This window comes from Calonectris borealis, chromosome 6 (genome assembly GCF_964195595.1).
Source record: "Calonectris borealis chromosome 6, bCalBor7.hap1.2, whole genome shotgun sequence".
NCBI classification, from domain to species: domain Eukaryota; kingdom Metazoa; phylum Chordata; class Aves; order Procellariiformes; family Procellariidae; genus Calonectris; species Calonectris borealis.
In genome coordinates this window covers 29,220,312-29,232,937 of record NC_134317.1, presented here as the reverse complement: position 1 = coordinate 29,232,937, position 12,626 = coordinate 29,220,312, and the positions used below count along the sequence as shown (strand labels likewise).

At 36.9% G+C, this 12,626-nt stretch overlaps 1 protein-coding gene across 2 annotated transcripts in view; it reads right to left on the bottom strand.

Moving 5' to 3' along the window:
* Window positions 1–12,626, bottom strand: part of PARD3B (par-3 family cell polarity regulator beta) — a 433,243-nt gene that overhangs the window by 230,461 nt on the left and 190,156 nt on the right. For both annotated transcript variants that reach the window (XM_075153452.1, XM_075153453.1), the window contains exon 6: window positions 2,649–2,735. In XM_075153452.1, the coding sequence (XP_075009553.1) occupies window positions 2,649–2,735 (87 nt within the window). The remainder of the gene's footprint in view (window positions 1–2,648; window positions 2,736–12,626) is intronic.

Below are 12,626 nucleotides of genomic sequence, written 5' to 3'. Positions count from 1 at the left end.
TGTGCAATTTCCAATGTGCCAGCATTCCAATCACAAACCAGAAGTCTTGCATTTTTTCTCAGATTCATGACTGCCCCTCATATTTAAGTCCATTCAACAGATTCACAGCACGCCATTAACTATTTGAAATGACACTATATTCACCATGCATCTGATTTCAGATTTACTGTATAATAATAAGATTTAAAAATTTATATTTATATCATATTAATGTACTGTAAGTGAAAACTTGGTTCCTACTGAATATTACTTCTTCAAAACATTTCGCAGAAAAAAAAAGATTCAATCTATCGCATAAAGATTCTCTTGCAACCTGTGTTACCCTTCACTAAAGGATTCAAAGGGGCAGTGGTGGTGAGGGACTGCAGCCCTACTGATAAAAAACACCCAACAGTGGCAATCAAAAAGCTAAACACTAAGAACCAATGAAATATCATTCCGTTAAGATGCAAACCAATACAAGCAGAGAAATAAAAGAAATTACAAACTAAGTCAGTTGCTATAATCGTCACTAATCCTGTTGTGTTTAGATGCTGCATCCATACAATGCAATAGGATTGCCCACTTGTCTGAAACTCGTCGTCTGTGCTGTAGTACCTGAATGAGTGGCTTGAGTTACGTATGCTGTGGCAGCTTAAATTCATTGCTCCATTACTTTTTTCCACAGCCTTCAGCATTATTTTAATGCACTATTAAATTTTAATTTCCTTTTTTAATGATATCTAAGTGCAAAAGAAGAGGAAAAATTATTTCCATTAGTTTTGTAGTTTCGGTATAAACTAAGATTTTGTAAATTAATGCAATGTTTTAACTACCTCTAGAAGTTTTGCTCTGCACCAGCACTAGGCTAAAGCCAGCATTACCTTATTAGAAGATAACTTTACAACTGAAATACCAGACCAAGTTAGTCATGGCCCCCATAAACTGTATCTTGTCATTAACAGAAATAAAAGATTCTGTACTTTCTCATGCTATGATGAGTTAAAATTTATACACTAGTCTCAGGCTTGATTAAATAAAAGGGACAAGCGATTTAAGTCACTCTAGTGCTTTTACAAAGATATAAGTATGGTTCTGTCAAGGGTCATTAAAATTTGAAGACAACTGTCTAAACAATTAGTCTGTCTGTCAAAAAATTCTCTTCTCTGAGGAATCCCCAAAAGCACTTATAAATAAGGACATATTAACATGCACGCAATGTATTCCGAGGAACTCCACTTTTTTTTCATGGAGGTCTTCAAAAGCTGCACCCAACACAGCGATACTTCAGTACAGAACTGTCTTACAGTCACAATAATTACTGATTTTAATAGCTTGCAATTTCATCACAATTTGTACCTAATGATCTTGAAATACACTGTACACACTAAACCTTTATGGCATGCCTGTAACAAAGAACTATTGTCTGCATTTCATGACGGGGTAACAAATGCAAGTGCCTTTCTCAAGACAAACAGGCAGCCTGCAAAGCCAAGGACACAACTCAGACCTCCTACAGTTCCCATCAAAGACCAACTTTCCTCCTGAGACAGTGACGACACTTTTCCAGGCAGCAGGTGGACATCTATTTTCCCTTTTGGCAAATAAAACATTCTGAATGAATTTGAATCCGCTTACAAACTCAAATCTTGCTGAGAAAACCTTTACACACACCGACCTTTACAAGGCAATTTAATGCTTCACATTCTCTGTCCTACATGAAAGTTGACAAATAAAGAAACATTTAAGAATGACACGATTTTTACTTTTGCAATAATTGTCTTTGTGTTACACGCAGCTATTTTACTATAAAGTAATGTCATTTATGGCACTGGCAATTTCCCATCTCTTATTCAGGGCTGCCAGCGTCAAATTAACTATCTGGCTAAACCTCTGTATGTCAAATTTCAGCCTAGAATTTTTTTTTTTTTTTTTTTTTTTTTTTTTTTTACACATCTGAGTTACATAGCTTGGAAAACAGTTGTAATGAAAATGCTGACACAGTCTTAACTACAGTACATCAATATGAGCACGCTGCTATAATAGGCTTTTGTGATCTCAAGAGACTATGTTAAGTCATTTATAATTAAAGTAATTGTATTGTGACAAAGAAAGGTTCATGGTATAGTGCACATTTTTATAAATGCTATACAACCAAATCTGAAAGGTGGCTTGAAAAACATGAGGCATGACCAGGCAAGCAAATTTTTTTACTTTTCCTGTCTGGTATGTCACTAAGGAAGGGCCTATGCAGAGAACCCAATTGGGGGAAAAAAAACCAAACCAACAAACCCAAACAAAAAACCCCACACACAACCAAAACCAAACCCCACACCCACAAAACCAACCCAACACCACAAAAAACAACCAACCCCCCTAGGCCCCACACCTTTACTATTACATTATTCTACAGAGAGTTTAGTTTACCATTCAGAGAATAAACACAGAGGCAATTAAAAAAATATGTATGAACATAGGGGTTGGTATTGTCTTATACATAACTTAGACTAATAAATATTTTGGTAATGGAAGACAGCGTCATAGACGCAAGTACCAATTTTCTTTTAAGCATTTCTTTTCCTTATGGTTAAATAGTAAGTATTTTAAGAGAACCACAACTGAAATCGTTTCATTAATATACTTCTTGAGCAATGCAGAAAATAGCTTACCTTCCGCTCAAAGATGAAAAAAAGGGCACTACATGTATTCCCAAGGGTCCGCCTTCCCCAGAAATCTCCACGGTTTTTGTCATTTCACTAAAAAAGAGCACAGGGAAACACATCTCATATGCTTCTTCACAGAATTCTCTATGTTAAATTCCTCATTGTTCACATAGCAGAAAGGGTAGAAAAAATATTAGACTCAGAGCACACTATATATAAAAATACAATGAATTGTAAAATGGCTATCAAATTCTTTAATTTTTTTTAGATTAGGATTTGTGTACTTTGAAAGGGAAAGATACCATGTACTAGACATCTTCCTAAGTCAACCCTTAAGTAAATTAACCAGAATATTAAAGAATAAGCTTTTAAGTCAGGAGAGACTTCATCATTAAAAAAAAGAAGTTATTCTACGTGTTCTTAATTTAAGCTTCACGTGAACTGCTTCAGTCAATTTCCCCTTTTCCTACAATGTGAACACATTACAAACATGAAGATCACTCATCAAGGACATCAAGCCAATAAGCAAATTAGTCAAATCATATTTAAATATCTTTATTTCTGCCCTCAATTGCATACAACCTCACTAACAAAGAATAAAACAAACTGTAATCAAAAGTGCAACTCAGCTCATGTTATCAGGAAGTTTCCTTCCTCAAACACCATTATCAAAAACCTCTTATATTATCTCTGACAGATTTTTGCTGTTTCATGGCTATGTGCTGTTTCATTTCCTATTGAGTATTTTACACTGCCAGCCTTACAGTGACCTTAACTCTATTCTGGGTGATCATAATTTGAAAATTGAATTGGCTAGAACATTGGGGGGGTGGGGGTGAGGGGAGAAGAGAAATGAGTAAGGTCTGCATTCTAGCAGATCACGTTCCTACTTTCTATGCTAGTCTACATCTTCTGTAACACCCCCTCCCCTCAAATCGTACTGAACACCATCACTCAGGATTAGTGGCCAGTCGACGTCTACCGAGCATTTCCATTTACATTAGAACATCCTAATGCATTCAAGCTGTAAGAAGCTTTATGCTTGCACACCAATCCTATAGCGTTTACAGAACAGGTAAAACTGAACCAAATGGCCACTTTATATACTGCCATGAGTTAAAGACTCAGTCTAACTGATGCAAGTGCAGGTTGCTGTTGAGAAAGAGACTTCTGACCTTTCTCCAAAAACCATGCAGCAGATCTAGAGAGTGCATGTTTGCAAGATCAGAAAGATGACCGAGCCCCCAGATGATTTTTTTTCATAGCACAACAATTTCCTCTGGGATGAGCTGATTGATCTCACCGACCCATGGTCTCATGATTGTTTGATCTGATGCAAGAAGAAATGCACAGATCTCAGGGAGGAATCTGTGACTGCCCTTGAAGTGGCAACACACAGTTACACCAGATTAGATACAACATAAAAACCACATGGCACAGCTAAGCTCTCTCTCAAGGAGGACAATTACTGCAAATGATCTTAGACAAATTCTGGCATTGCTTCCTAATAATGCAGGAATTTTTTGTTGTTGTTGTTACGAACCTTTAGTTGCATAATGATTAATCAGAAGCAACTTGCCCTAGATACAATAATTCTTAGCTTGGTCAACTAAATATAGAATAAGACCGGAAAACAAGTTATATCATTGTCTTTTGATTTTGGAGTTTGGGGGAGGTGGGTGGGGTTTGTTTGTTGGGAGTTTTGGGGAGGGTTTTTTTCGTAAATTATTCTTCCAAAAAGGGTGACACTGGAATGAATTTATATTCCATAAAAATGAAATGGACAGACCCTGAACAACAAGTCGCCACTGACCCCAACGTAACAGATTTTCATGTTACTATATTTATAACACAGGCACAATCAACAGGCATTTCTATTTGCTGATTTTTTGTTTCCTGTATTCTCCTCTCTTCATGAATCAAATAGGGAAATTCTGACAAAATCTTCCTGTAAGTTTTTTTTAGAAAACATTTTTTCCTAGTGAAACTGGTCAGAAGAGCTAATCAGGGTGGTTACCAAAAACTGAAAAATGCGTGTATAGGAAATTAAGTCTTCTTTCAGTTCCATCTTCTACTTCCTCCAATTCTCTTAACAGACAAAAAAAAAAAAAAAAATAATTAAAGGACTACTTTTCTTGTCTTTTGAACAGAATCAAAACATACGAGCAAATTAAGTAGCCAAATCCTATAGATCTAGAAAATAATAGAAAGTAGTGAATAGGCTTTCATTTGTACAGGGAAAATTTAAATAAGTTACAGTTGTCCCCAGATAACCCTGTGTTGCTCAAGTACTCCAGGGAAGAGTTGTCTTCCTAAGCAACTGTAAAATAGAGCAGGAATTTTTTTGAGGGCTATCACAATAGACAGGTTAGCTGTCATATTAAATCAATGCAGTTACATTTATACCTAGGCTGAAAGCCAAAGAAAACATACAAGTTTATTTTTAAATCTAACATGAAATCCACACACTAAGAAAAATAGTTTCTTTGTGAAAACAGACAGCCCACATGTACATTGTGTATCACTTTTAAAAACATTCTGGTACATCCTAAAAGTTATGGATGTAATAAAGCACTAAATATCCAGAATAAGAGTACACTCTATACACATATATATAAAAAAGATACTTTAGAATTATATTTTTAATCAAAAATCTGAGTCAGAACGATTTTTCATTCTCAAACGAATGTGATTCTTAGTTACATCTGAGAAGAAAACTGTCCTTCACAACAACTTCAATAGATCTTTGAGGACATATTATTTTTGTACTATACCTATGGAAGCCTGACAGTTAAAAAATTAAAAGGCAGGATATCTGGGATTTGGCTTTTTTTTGTTTAGGAACCTCAAAGATTAGAGACTCAGAAAAATTTGACATCATTCACTCACGCTGTCCATCTTCCAGCAGGTTTAACCTGCCCACAAGAACAGCTGAATTCCAGCAGCGTACTACTCCACGCTGGCTTACAGTTTACACTATACTGGAGAGAGTGTTCAGCAATAGGGCACGGCTGAATAAGCTCCTATACGGGATGAGCTCTAAGAATACTAACTACTGAACTCCACAGACACAAGGGACTCCAAGGTGCTGGGACTCTTCAGTTTGACAGAGTCAAGTTAAAAAACTGAAAGAAGTGGGTGGGAGAATGCAGAATGGCTTTCCGCTGCTGGTTGATAGCTGTGATATTGACAACAGAGAGGGCAATTCATGGATTTTCTGCAATATTCAACACATGTAAAAAAACCAAACAAACCCGAAAATAGGAAAAAATTAAATTCCAAAAGTTAGTAACTTACTAGTGGGCTACCCCTATTTTAAATCTCCCCTATACATCTTAAATGCATTTTGCAGTAAAAGGAAAAACGAGTCTGGCCTACCACATCAGTATGAAAGACCTGGAGTGCAACTGCTAGCTGGGGATGAGAGGCCGGGAGCATCGGCGAGCGACGCACAGAGGGTGCCTCACTGTGCCGCACTGCTCGTATCTCCTGCACGTTCTTCAAGGAGCAGACAGAGCTCCTATCTCAGAAAATACTGTCCTTGCTGAGTTTGCAACCCAATTTCTGTGGCATACATACAGATATGTTCTTACAGCAATCAAAATAAGTGAACTTTTAAAAAGCATTTATCTCACTGAAATTTATCTGAACTGCAGGGTTCACCCCAACTAGAAACACGGCACTCAAGCTTCTTCAAATGTCTGCTGGCATCTTCCTTTCCCTCGCTGCACTAAGGTGCCTCAGAGGTCTCAGTGAAGAGAGGACACCTGCCTAGCATGACCTGATTGTGGCATCCAAGACCACATTCAACATTGTACTATTGATTTTTAACCTAAAGAAGCTGTCATCATTTACTATTTAAATTCTTCATTGCTTGATGTATATTGATTTCTGCCAGATTCTTTACAGTCTATCACATTTGTCAGGAAGGCTTGCCATGCATATTATTAAAAATGTTGATGAGTACAGTTTAGCAAAGAGAGGGAGAGAGAGAAGATGTATGTGTGTGTAGTGAGCATGCACAGCAGTCCATTTGTAACATGGAAAGCAAAATTTAAATGGAGTGCTACACATTCAGCAGCGCATATTCAGTGATGCACTGGTCTGATCTTGAGACTGGCAGTGCCCTTGCTGTCGAATGCTATAGCTCCCTCTCCTGAAAACTGTATCAAGAATTAGCAGCTTGTCTGTTATGCCATGGGAAAAGATCTGTTAGTCGAAAGCTTCTCTGCAAACTTTCCAATAATACTAAAGAATCAATCTCAACCTGAGCACACAGATGCTTAAAAGGGACCTCTCTCTCCAGAAATAAACATTTTGGAGTTTTGCAGCAGGATCTGGTTCGCTAAGGCGCTTTGACCTTCCCAAATTACAAATACTAGGAGAATCGTGGTAGGATTTCTCTTGGAGAATGCAGTAGATGTGGATTAATTGTTTTGCAACATACTGAAGACAGTACCTTGGAAAAAGCTGCTTTCTGCATGGGTCACTGGGCAAAACTTGTCATCATGTATACGTCACAAGAATCTACTGCCTGAGTAAACACAGATCAAGTATTTATCATTCCAATGACATATTCTTTTGCCATTTTAGTCTTATTCAACACTTGCATTTAAGTCTTCAACCCAGGCACAACACGACGAAGCAAAAATCTTTGAACAGATCATTGAATTCCTCATATGTTTTTAAGAAAAGGTACAGATTAGTAAGCTGCTGTATCTGGAAAAAATCTCTTAGTGTAGGATGTCAATGTTTCCCTTGCAAACAGAAAAGCACAGCTGATATTCTGGACACGCTTTGTGGCGTTTTTATTGACCACAGCTAAGTAAAAGGCAAAGGAAATGTCACTCAGATGCAGAGAGCTAACAGATGAAGTTATTGAGCTGCACTTCCTTGCTTGTTCTTCACTTGCGCCTCCAGCCCCACCAGCCAATGCTGCCGTTCCAGGGGAGGAGAGCGTCCATGAACCAGAGGTGCTGGCATTTGGTACAGAGCACAGGCCTACAGGGGATGTCAAATTACTAAAGGGAATTTTTGAAGAGGAAGCAAGCACAGATTTATCCAAATAAAGAGGATGATGACCCATGTACTTCTTCCGCATATTATAACAGTACGGTTGGTACTAAAGTAATAAAGACGGTAATAAAGTATTGGTACCCATTCTTCCAGAGAGGCTTCCAGAGTAGCCAGCTCAACTAAAGCTGGCAGCACATTTCCCACCCACCTCCTACCCCTTTCCCACATTTTTCCTTCCCTCTTTTAAGCTAGATGCTCAAAGCTCTGATGAAAATGTCCTGAAAGCCCTGAAGAAGAAACTAAAGCTCAAGATATTAAATAGTGTGAATACACCCAAATGATGAAAATCTGAGCAATATCTGAATAGGGATGAGAGCACCCTATAAGGAAAGGAGAAAGCAACTGAACATGCAGAGTCAAAAGGAGCTGTCCAGGCACGGTTAAGGAAACTGCTCACTCTCTTTTAGAGGAGACAGGCACATTTCAGCTGCCCCATTCTACACAAAACTAAACAAACTATCCACAAAGTTTAAATATTTGCCACGAAATAATGTCAGAATCTTCCAGTTTCAGGTTTGAAGAGGTAACCAATCACCCTCTCCTAACAAAAATGCATTAATCCAGTAAAGATGCTACTGTGATCCAGATTTTTTCCCCACTAAAATTAGTTAGTTCTCACAAGATTAACTGTGTAAAGGTTTAGAGAGAAACCAGACAACCTGCAGGCACCAGGTTTTTGTGTCTTTTTTTCTTTAAATCAAGTTGTTCCACTTCTGTGTTGTTAGACTAATGAAAGACACAGAAGGTTAAAAAAAAAAAAGTAAAATACGGAGAAGGAAAAAACACTTCAGTTACGCTTTAATTATGTATCTACAGTGGTTAAACCAAGGAACTGACCCTGACCTCTGCTAGAAAGAAGTGGGAAGACAGCAAAACAGAACATAATGAAAACACGTAATGAATTATCTATGCATAAATTACCCTTTGAGTTCCAACTAATCCACTGCTATTAAGCTAAACATCCACTTCCAAGCAGATTTGTGCTTACTGTTCCTTAACACAGTCATTTTTACTCAGAAAAGAAAAGCAAGGTTTTCAAAACCAGTATTACTACATATAGTGTGCTAAGGGATTCAACGTTAAAGGTTGTGACAAATTTCTATCTGACTTCTCTGGAGTATCAAGACTGTGCTGTTATTTTGAAAATCTTTTGGTCCTAGTCCAGAACATGAAGGGAAGGCAAGGAAAAATACCAAATTTTATACACTGATGGCATTACCTTGGCTTCCCTTATTCTGAACATCATCTTTACTAGCAAATCCAGCATAAAAAAATCCACCTTCAGAAATTACTGCCTTTATTTATTGCATTAAAAAACATGCCAATGATCCAATGTTTCAAGTCTCTCTTCTAGCAAAGTTCAACTCTCAAAAGGTCAAATTAAAATTTTCAGAATCCTGAGGGATACAGTCCTAAAAATTTTGCCAGTACTTTTACGGCAAAATGTTTTAAGAGAATCCAGGCAAAGAAACTTCCTTCCTATTAGCTTCTGAATAGAAGAGCTAAAAATCCTCCACACTGCCACTCATTTGATTTACTCAACATGCAACTAATTTTACCTACTTAAATCAGTGAACTGTTTTTCTTCAAATGGAACAGTTTTCCTACTTGAGTAAGAAATACAAAACAAGCCAAGTCTGAAGCCTTTAACTTCAACTGACTAGGCTTCACAATCATAAAATATTAATCACGGTATTCTTTTTTTCTGCTTCCCTCTGAAATACCCATTATTGGCCACAGTTAGAGAAGGGACACTGACCTCAGACAGGTTGGTGCTCTGATGAGAAGGCTCAGATAATTTTCTTAGGTGACTAGCTGCTATTTTGCTTAAGTGCTATAGGTCATAATGATTACCAAGCTCAATGACAGGAAGGAATATTTTCTAGTGGAAGCAGCAGGGACAATAGTGGTTTTCTTCTTTCTTCCAGAGCATGGAGTAGCTCATAATTAGGCTGAAATATTAGCTTCATTAACATCACTTAACTTAACATGGCTTATTTAAATGAAGGCTTAAGGTATCATGACTTGGTGGTCCTTCATGGTCCTAACATCTTTGAAATATATCAAAAATACCTGCACAATGAGAATTATAAATAATACTTACTTTCAGAAAGAACAGTGTAAAAGGAGTCAAATTAGATATTAAGATGCTAGTTTTACTACTTGTAGGAAAAATAGTTTTATTATTTAATACTATTTTATTAATAAAACCGTCTTTACTTATATTCAATCAATTAAGATACCAGTAAGATAGATAGATGATCTATAGTGACTCATTATTTTCCTTTATAAACCTATTACTCCTAATGAAAAAAAAACAGTTTTAAAAAAACCTCTTCACTTTTAAGGAAAAAGCCATACAAAATAATGTGTTCTGAATTCCTCCTAAATTCACTGTTTGAAGAAATTGGAATATATTACAAATACTTGAATATAATTCACAATGTTGAGGAAAAAATCCTCATACTGCCCATCTCAACACTTGCAGGCAAAATAGTGTTTTTAAAAATCTCTTCAGGACACAGGAAGAACAAGCAAGGTATATTTTGGTACAATTATTTTACTGGGACTCTGCATTTAAAGAGTCTGCTCCTTTCTCTTTATTTTGGTGTTTGGGGTTTTTTTAGCCAATGTTTCTCCTTAATGCATCAATCTCAATCCAGATTAAGACAACTCATTTTATTTCAAAAAAAGTTAGACTAATGCAGAAAGGTTCTTGGGAATACCTTGTTCTGGCCAGCTTTCCCTCTGCTCCCTCTCCCTTCAACACTCTGATGCTCAGGCATCAATTGAATGGGGCCCAATCTAGATTCTTTATCACTTTTCCTTCCATACTCCTCCGCCAAGACAGTTCGCAGAATTCAACAAAAATCCTGAGATCTACAGAAATCTAGGCTTCTTATTGACTGTTTTGCGACATGCCAGAGAAAACCTGGCCATTTCAAAAAAAGGAATACCTCTGAAAAGTATCAGAGAGATCTTTCTCATTGTTAACGTTTCCAATGGCCACTGAAATCAGGTTATGAAGATTAAAAGCAAACGAATACCACAACCTTCTCCTGAAGAATCCCAAATGCAAGCAATGACTTGTTTAACTTGATAAACAATAATATGCTCTCAGAAAATTCCTAAGAGGACTCAGATGATCTAAAACACCCTGGTAAAAGCATAAGGACAACAGTAAATATGAGCATAGCATGCACAGAGCTTGATTAATCCCCATTACAAATTAACGGATCAGGAGACAAATGAGTGCATATATTTGGTGATGCATAATAATTACCTCAGGTGAAACAAGCTGTAGAAGTCCTTAGCAACATTCCATAAAGAGAAAATAAGCATTAGCAACTAAACTGACTAAGTTCTATACCTGCATGATGAACACTAATCAGCTAGTGTGTAAGTTAGAGGTCTGGCAGGTGCAGAGAAAGCTGGAAGAGCACTCCAGTTCCTTTTCATGATGAGACCATTCTAAAGATATGTATCAGTACCAGCAGTCAAGAGAAAAAAACTACAAAATGGCATACGAAGTAGGTGACAAGGAGGCCTCCAAGAGGGAGGAAAAATGCAAACAGACAGATGAGTTGAAAAGCACAACCTTACCAAAACGAAAAAATCTCCCATAAAAAAAATGAAATGATGACTCAAAGAAGAAGAAAAACTAAGAAATTAACTCTCTTGCACGGAAAAGACTAATTTTTGACACGCTCCAAAAGGAAAGGTGATCCTTCTATCAAATTCCTGGCATGGCCCAGAAGACCATCAAGGTTAGAGTCCCTGCTCTTGCAAACTTCCCTACAGGCTTTGGGTATATAACTTCATGCCTCCTTCCCAGACCCCATGTAGATAAAATGGGAATATTAACACTTGGTTTTTCTCAGGTGTTTGTGAGGACAAATGCTCTAAGATTAAGGCATGCAGATACTGTTTATTTAATGGTTTTTATTTTATACTGTTTTGACAAACAACTGTAAGCTGCAAAATTATAGCAAATGATTATTTGCTATCATCAAAATCGAAACAAATTAATTTTTGACATTCTAGCTGTCACGCAGAAGTTTGCCATATAACACTTCTTAATTTCATTATACAATGTGCTATATACCACTACAGTTCTGCAACAAACACAACATACTGGAAAAAGGACTGAATTCCTTTGCCTGCTCAAAAAGGTGACTTCCACACAACCTGAATCACAGTCAAAACTGAAATTTAAGCTTATGGTGGGACAGGAGAATAGCAGCATGGAAACATTTTGCTCTGAATTTGCCAGGTCAAATCCTCTATTACCACCACTGAGGATGTGACTGACCTACTTTGTGAGAGTGTATTGCAGCCTGACTTGTTAATTTTGGTGTAACAAATGTAATCTACAAAATTATTTTTTTCATTTCATTTCAGCCATTTAGAATTTTCCCTGTGATTTCAGGAACTATGAACCCTGCAGCTCATTATTAAACCTCTTGAGAACACCTAGTTTCCTCTTGTTTCAGCTATGCAGCTGTCGAATTTTACTGTATTGGCTTCCAATGCAGATTATATATTTACCTAAGTTTCACTCAAAATTTAGACTGGTCAAAATAAAAGTTACTTCCCAAACTATCAATGCGACTACTACCATCTTCAGTTATAACAGAACTGGCCATCTCTCGTTTGTTATAAATGAAGAGAGGAAAAGGATGCATTCCATCTGACTACTCTAGTGAGGCAATGTACAGGGAAATATTGCAAATATTGGCTACAGTTTTCAGAGTGTATAAACACAGATATAAAATCTACTATAGGATATAGCAAAATAATAACCTTACCACTCAAAAACAGAGGTGACATTTTAACTGAATCAATCACTTTAGGATTATATGGTTCAGCTGCTTATTTACTGAGATATAATATACCACCCAAGAACAT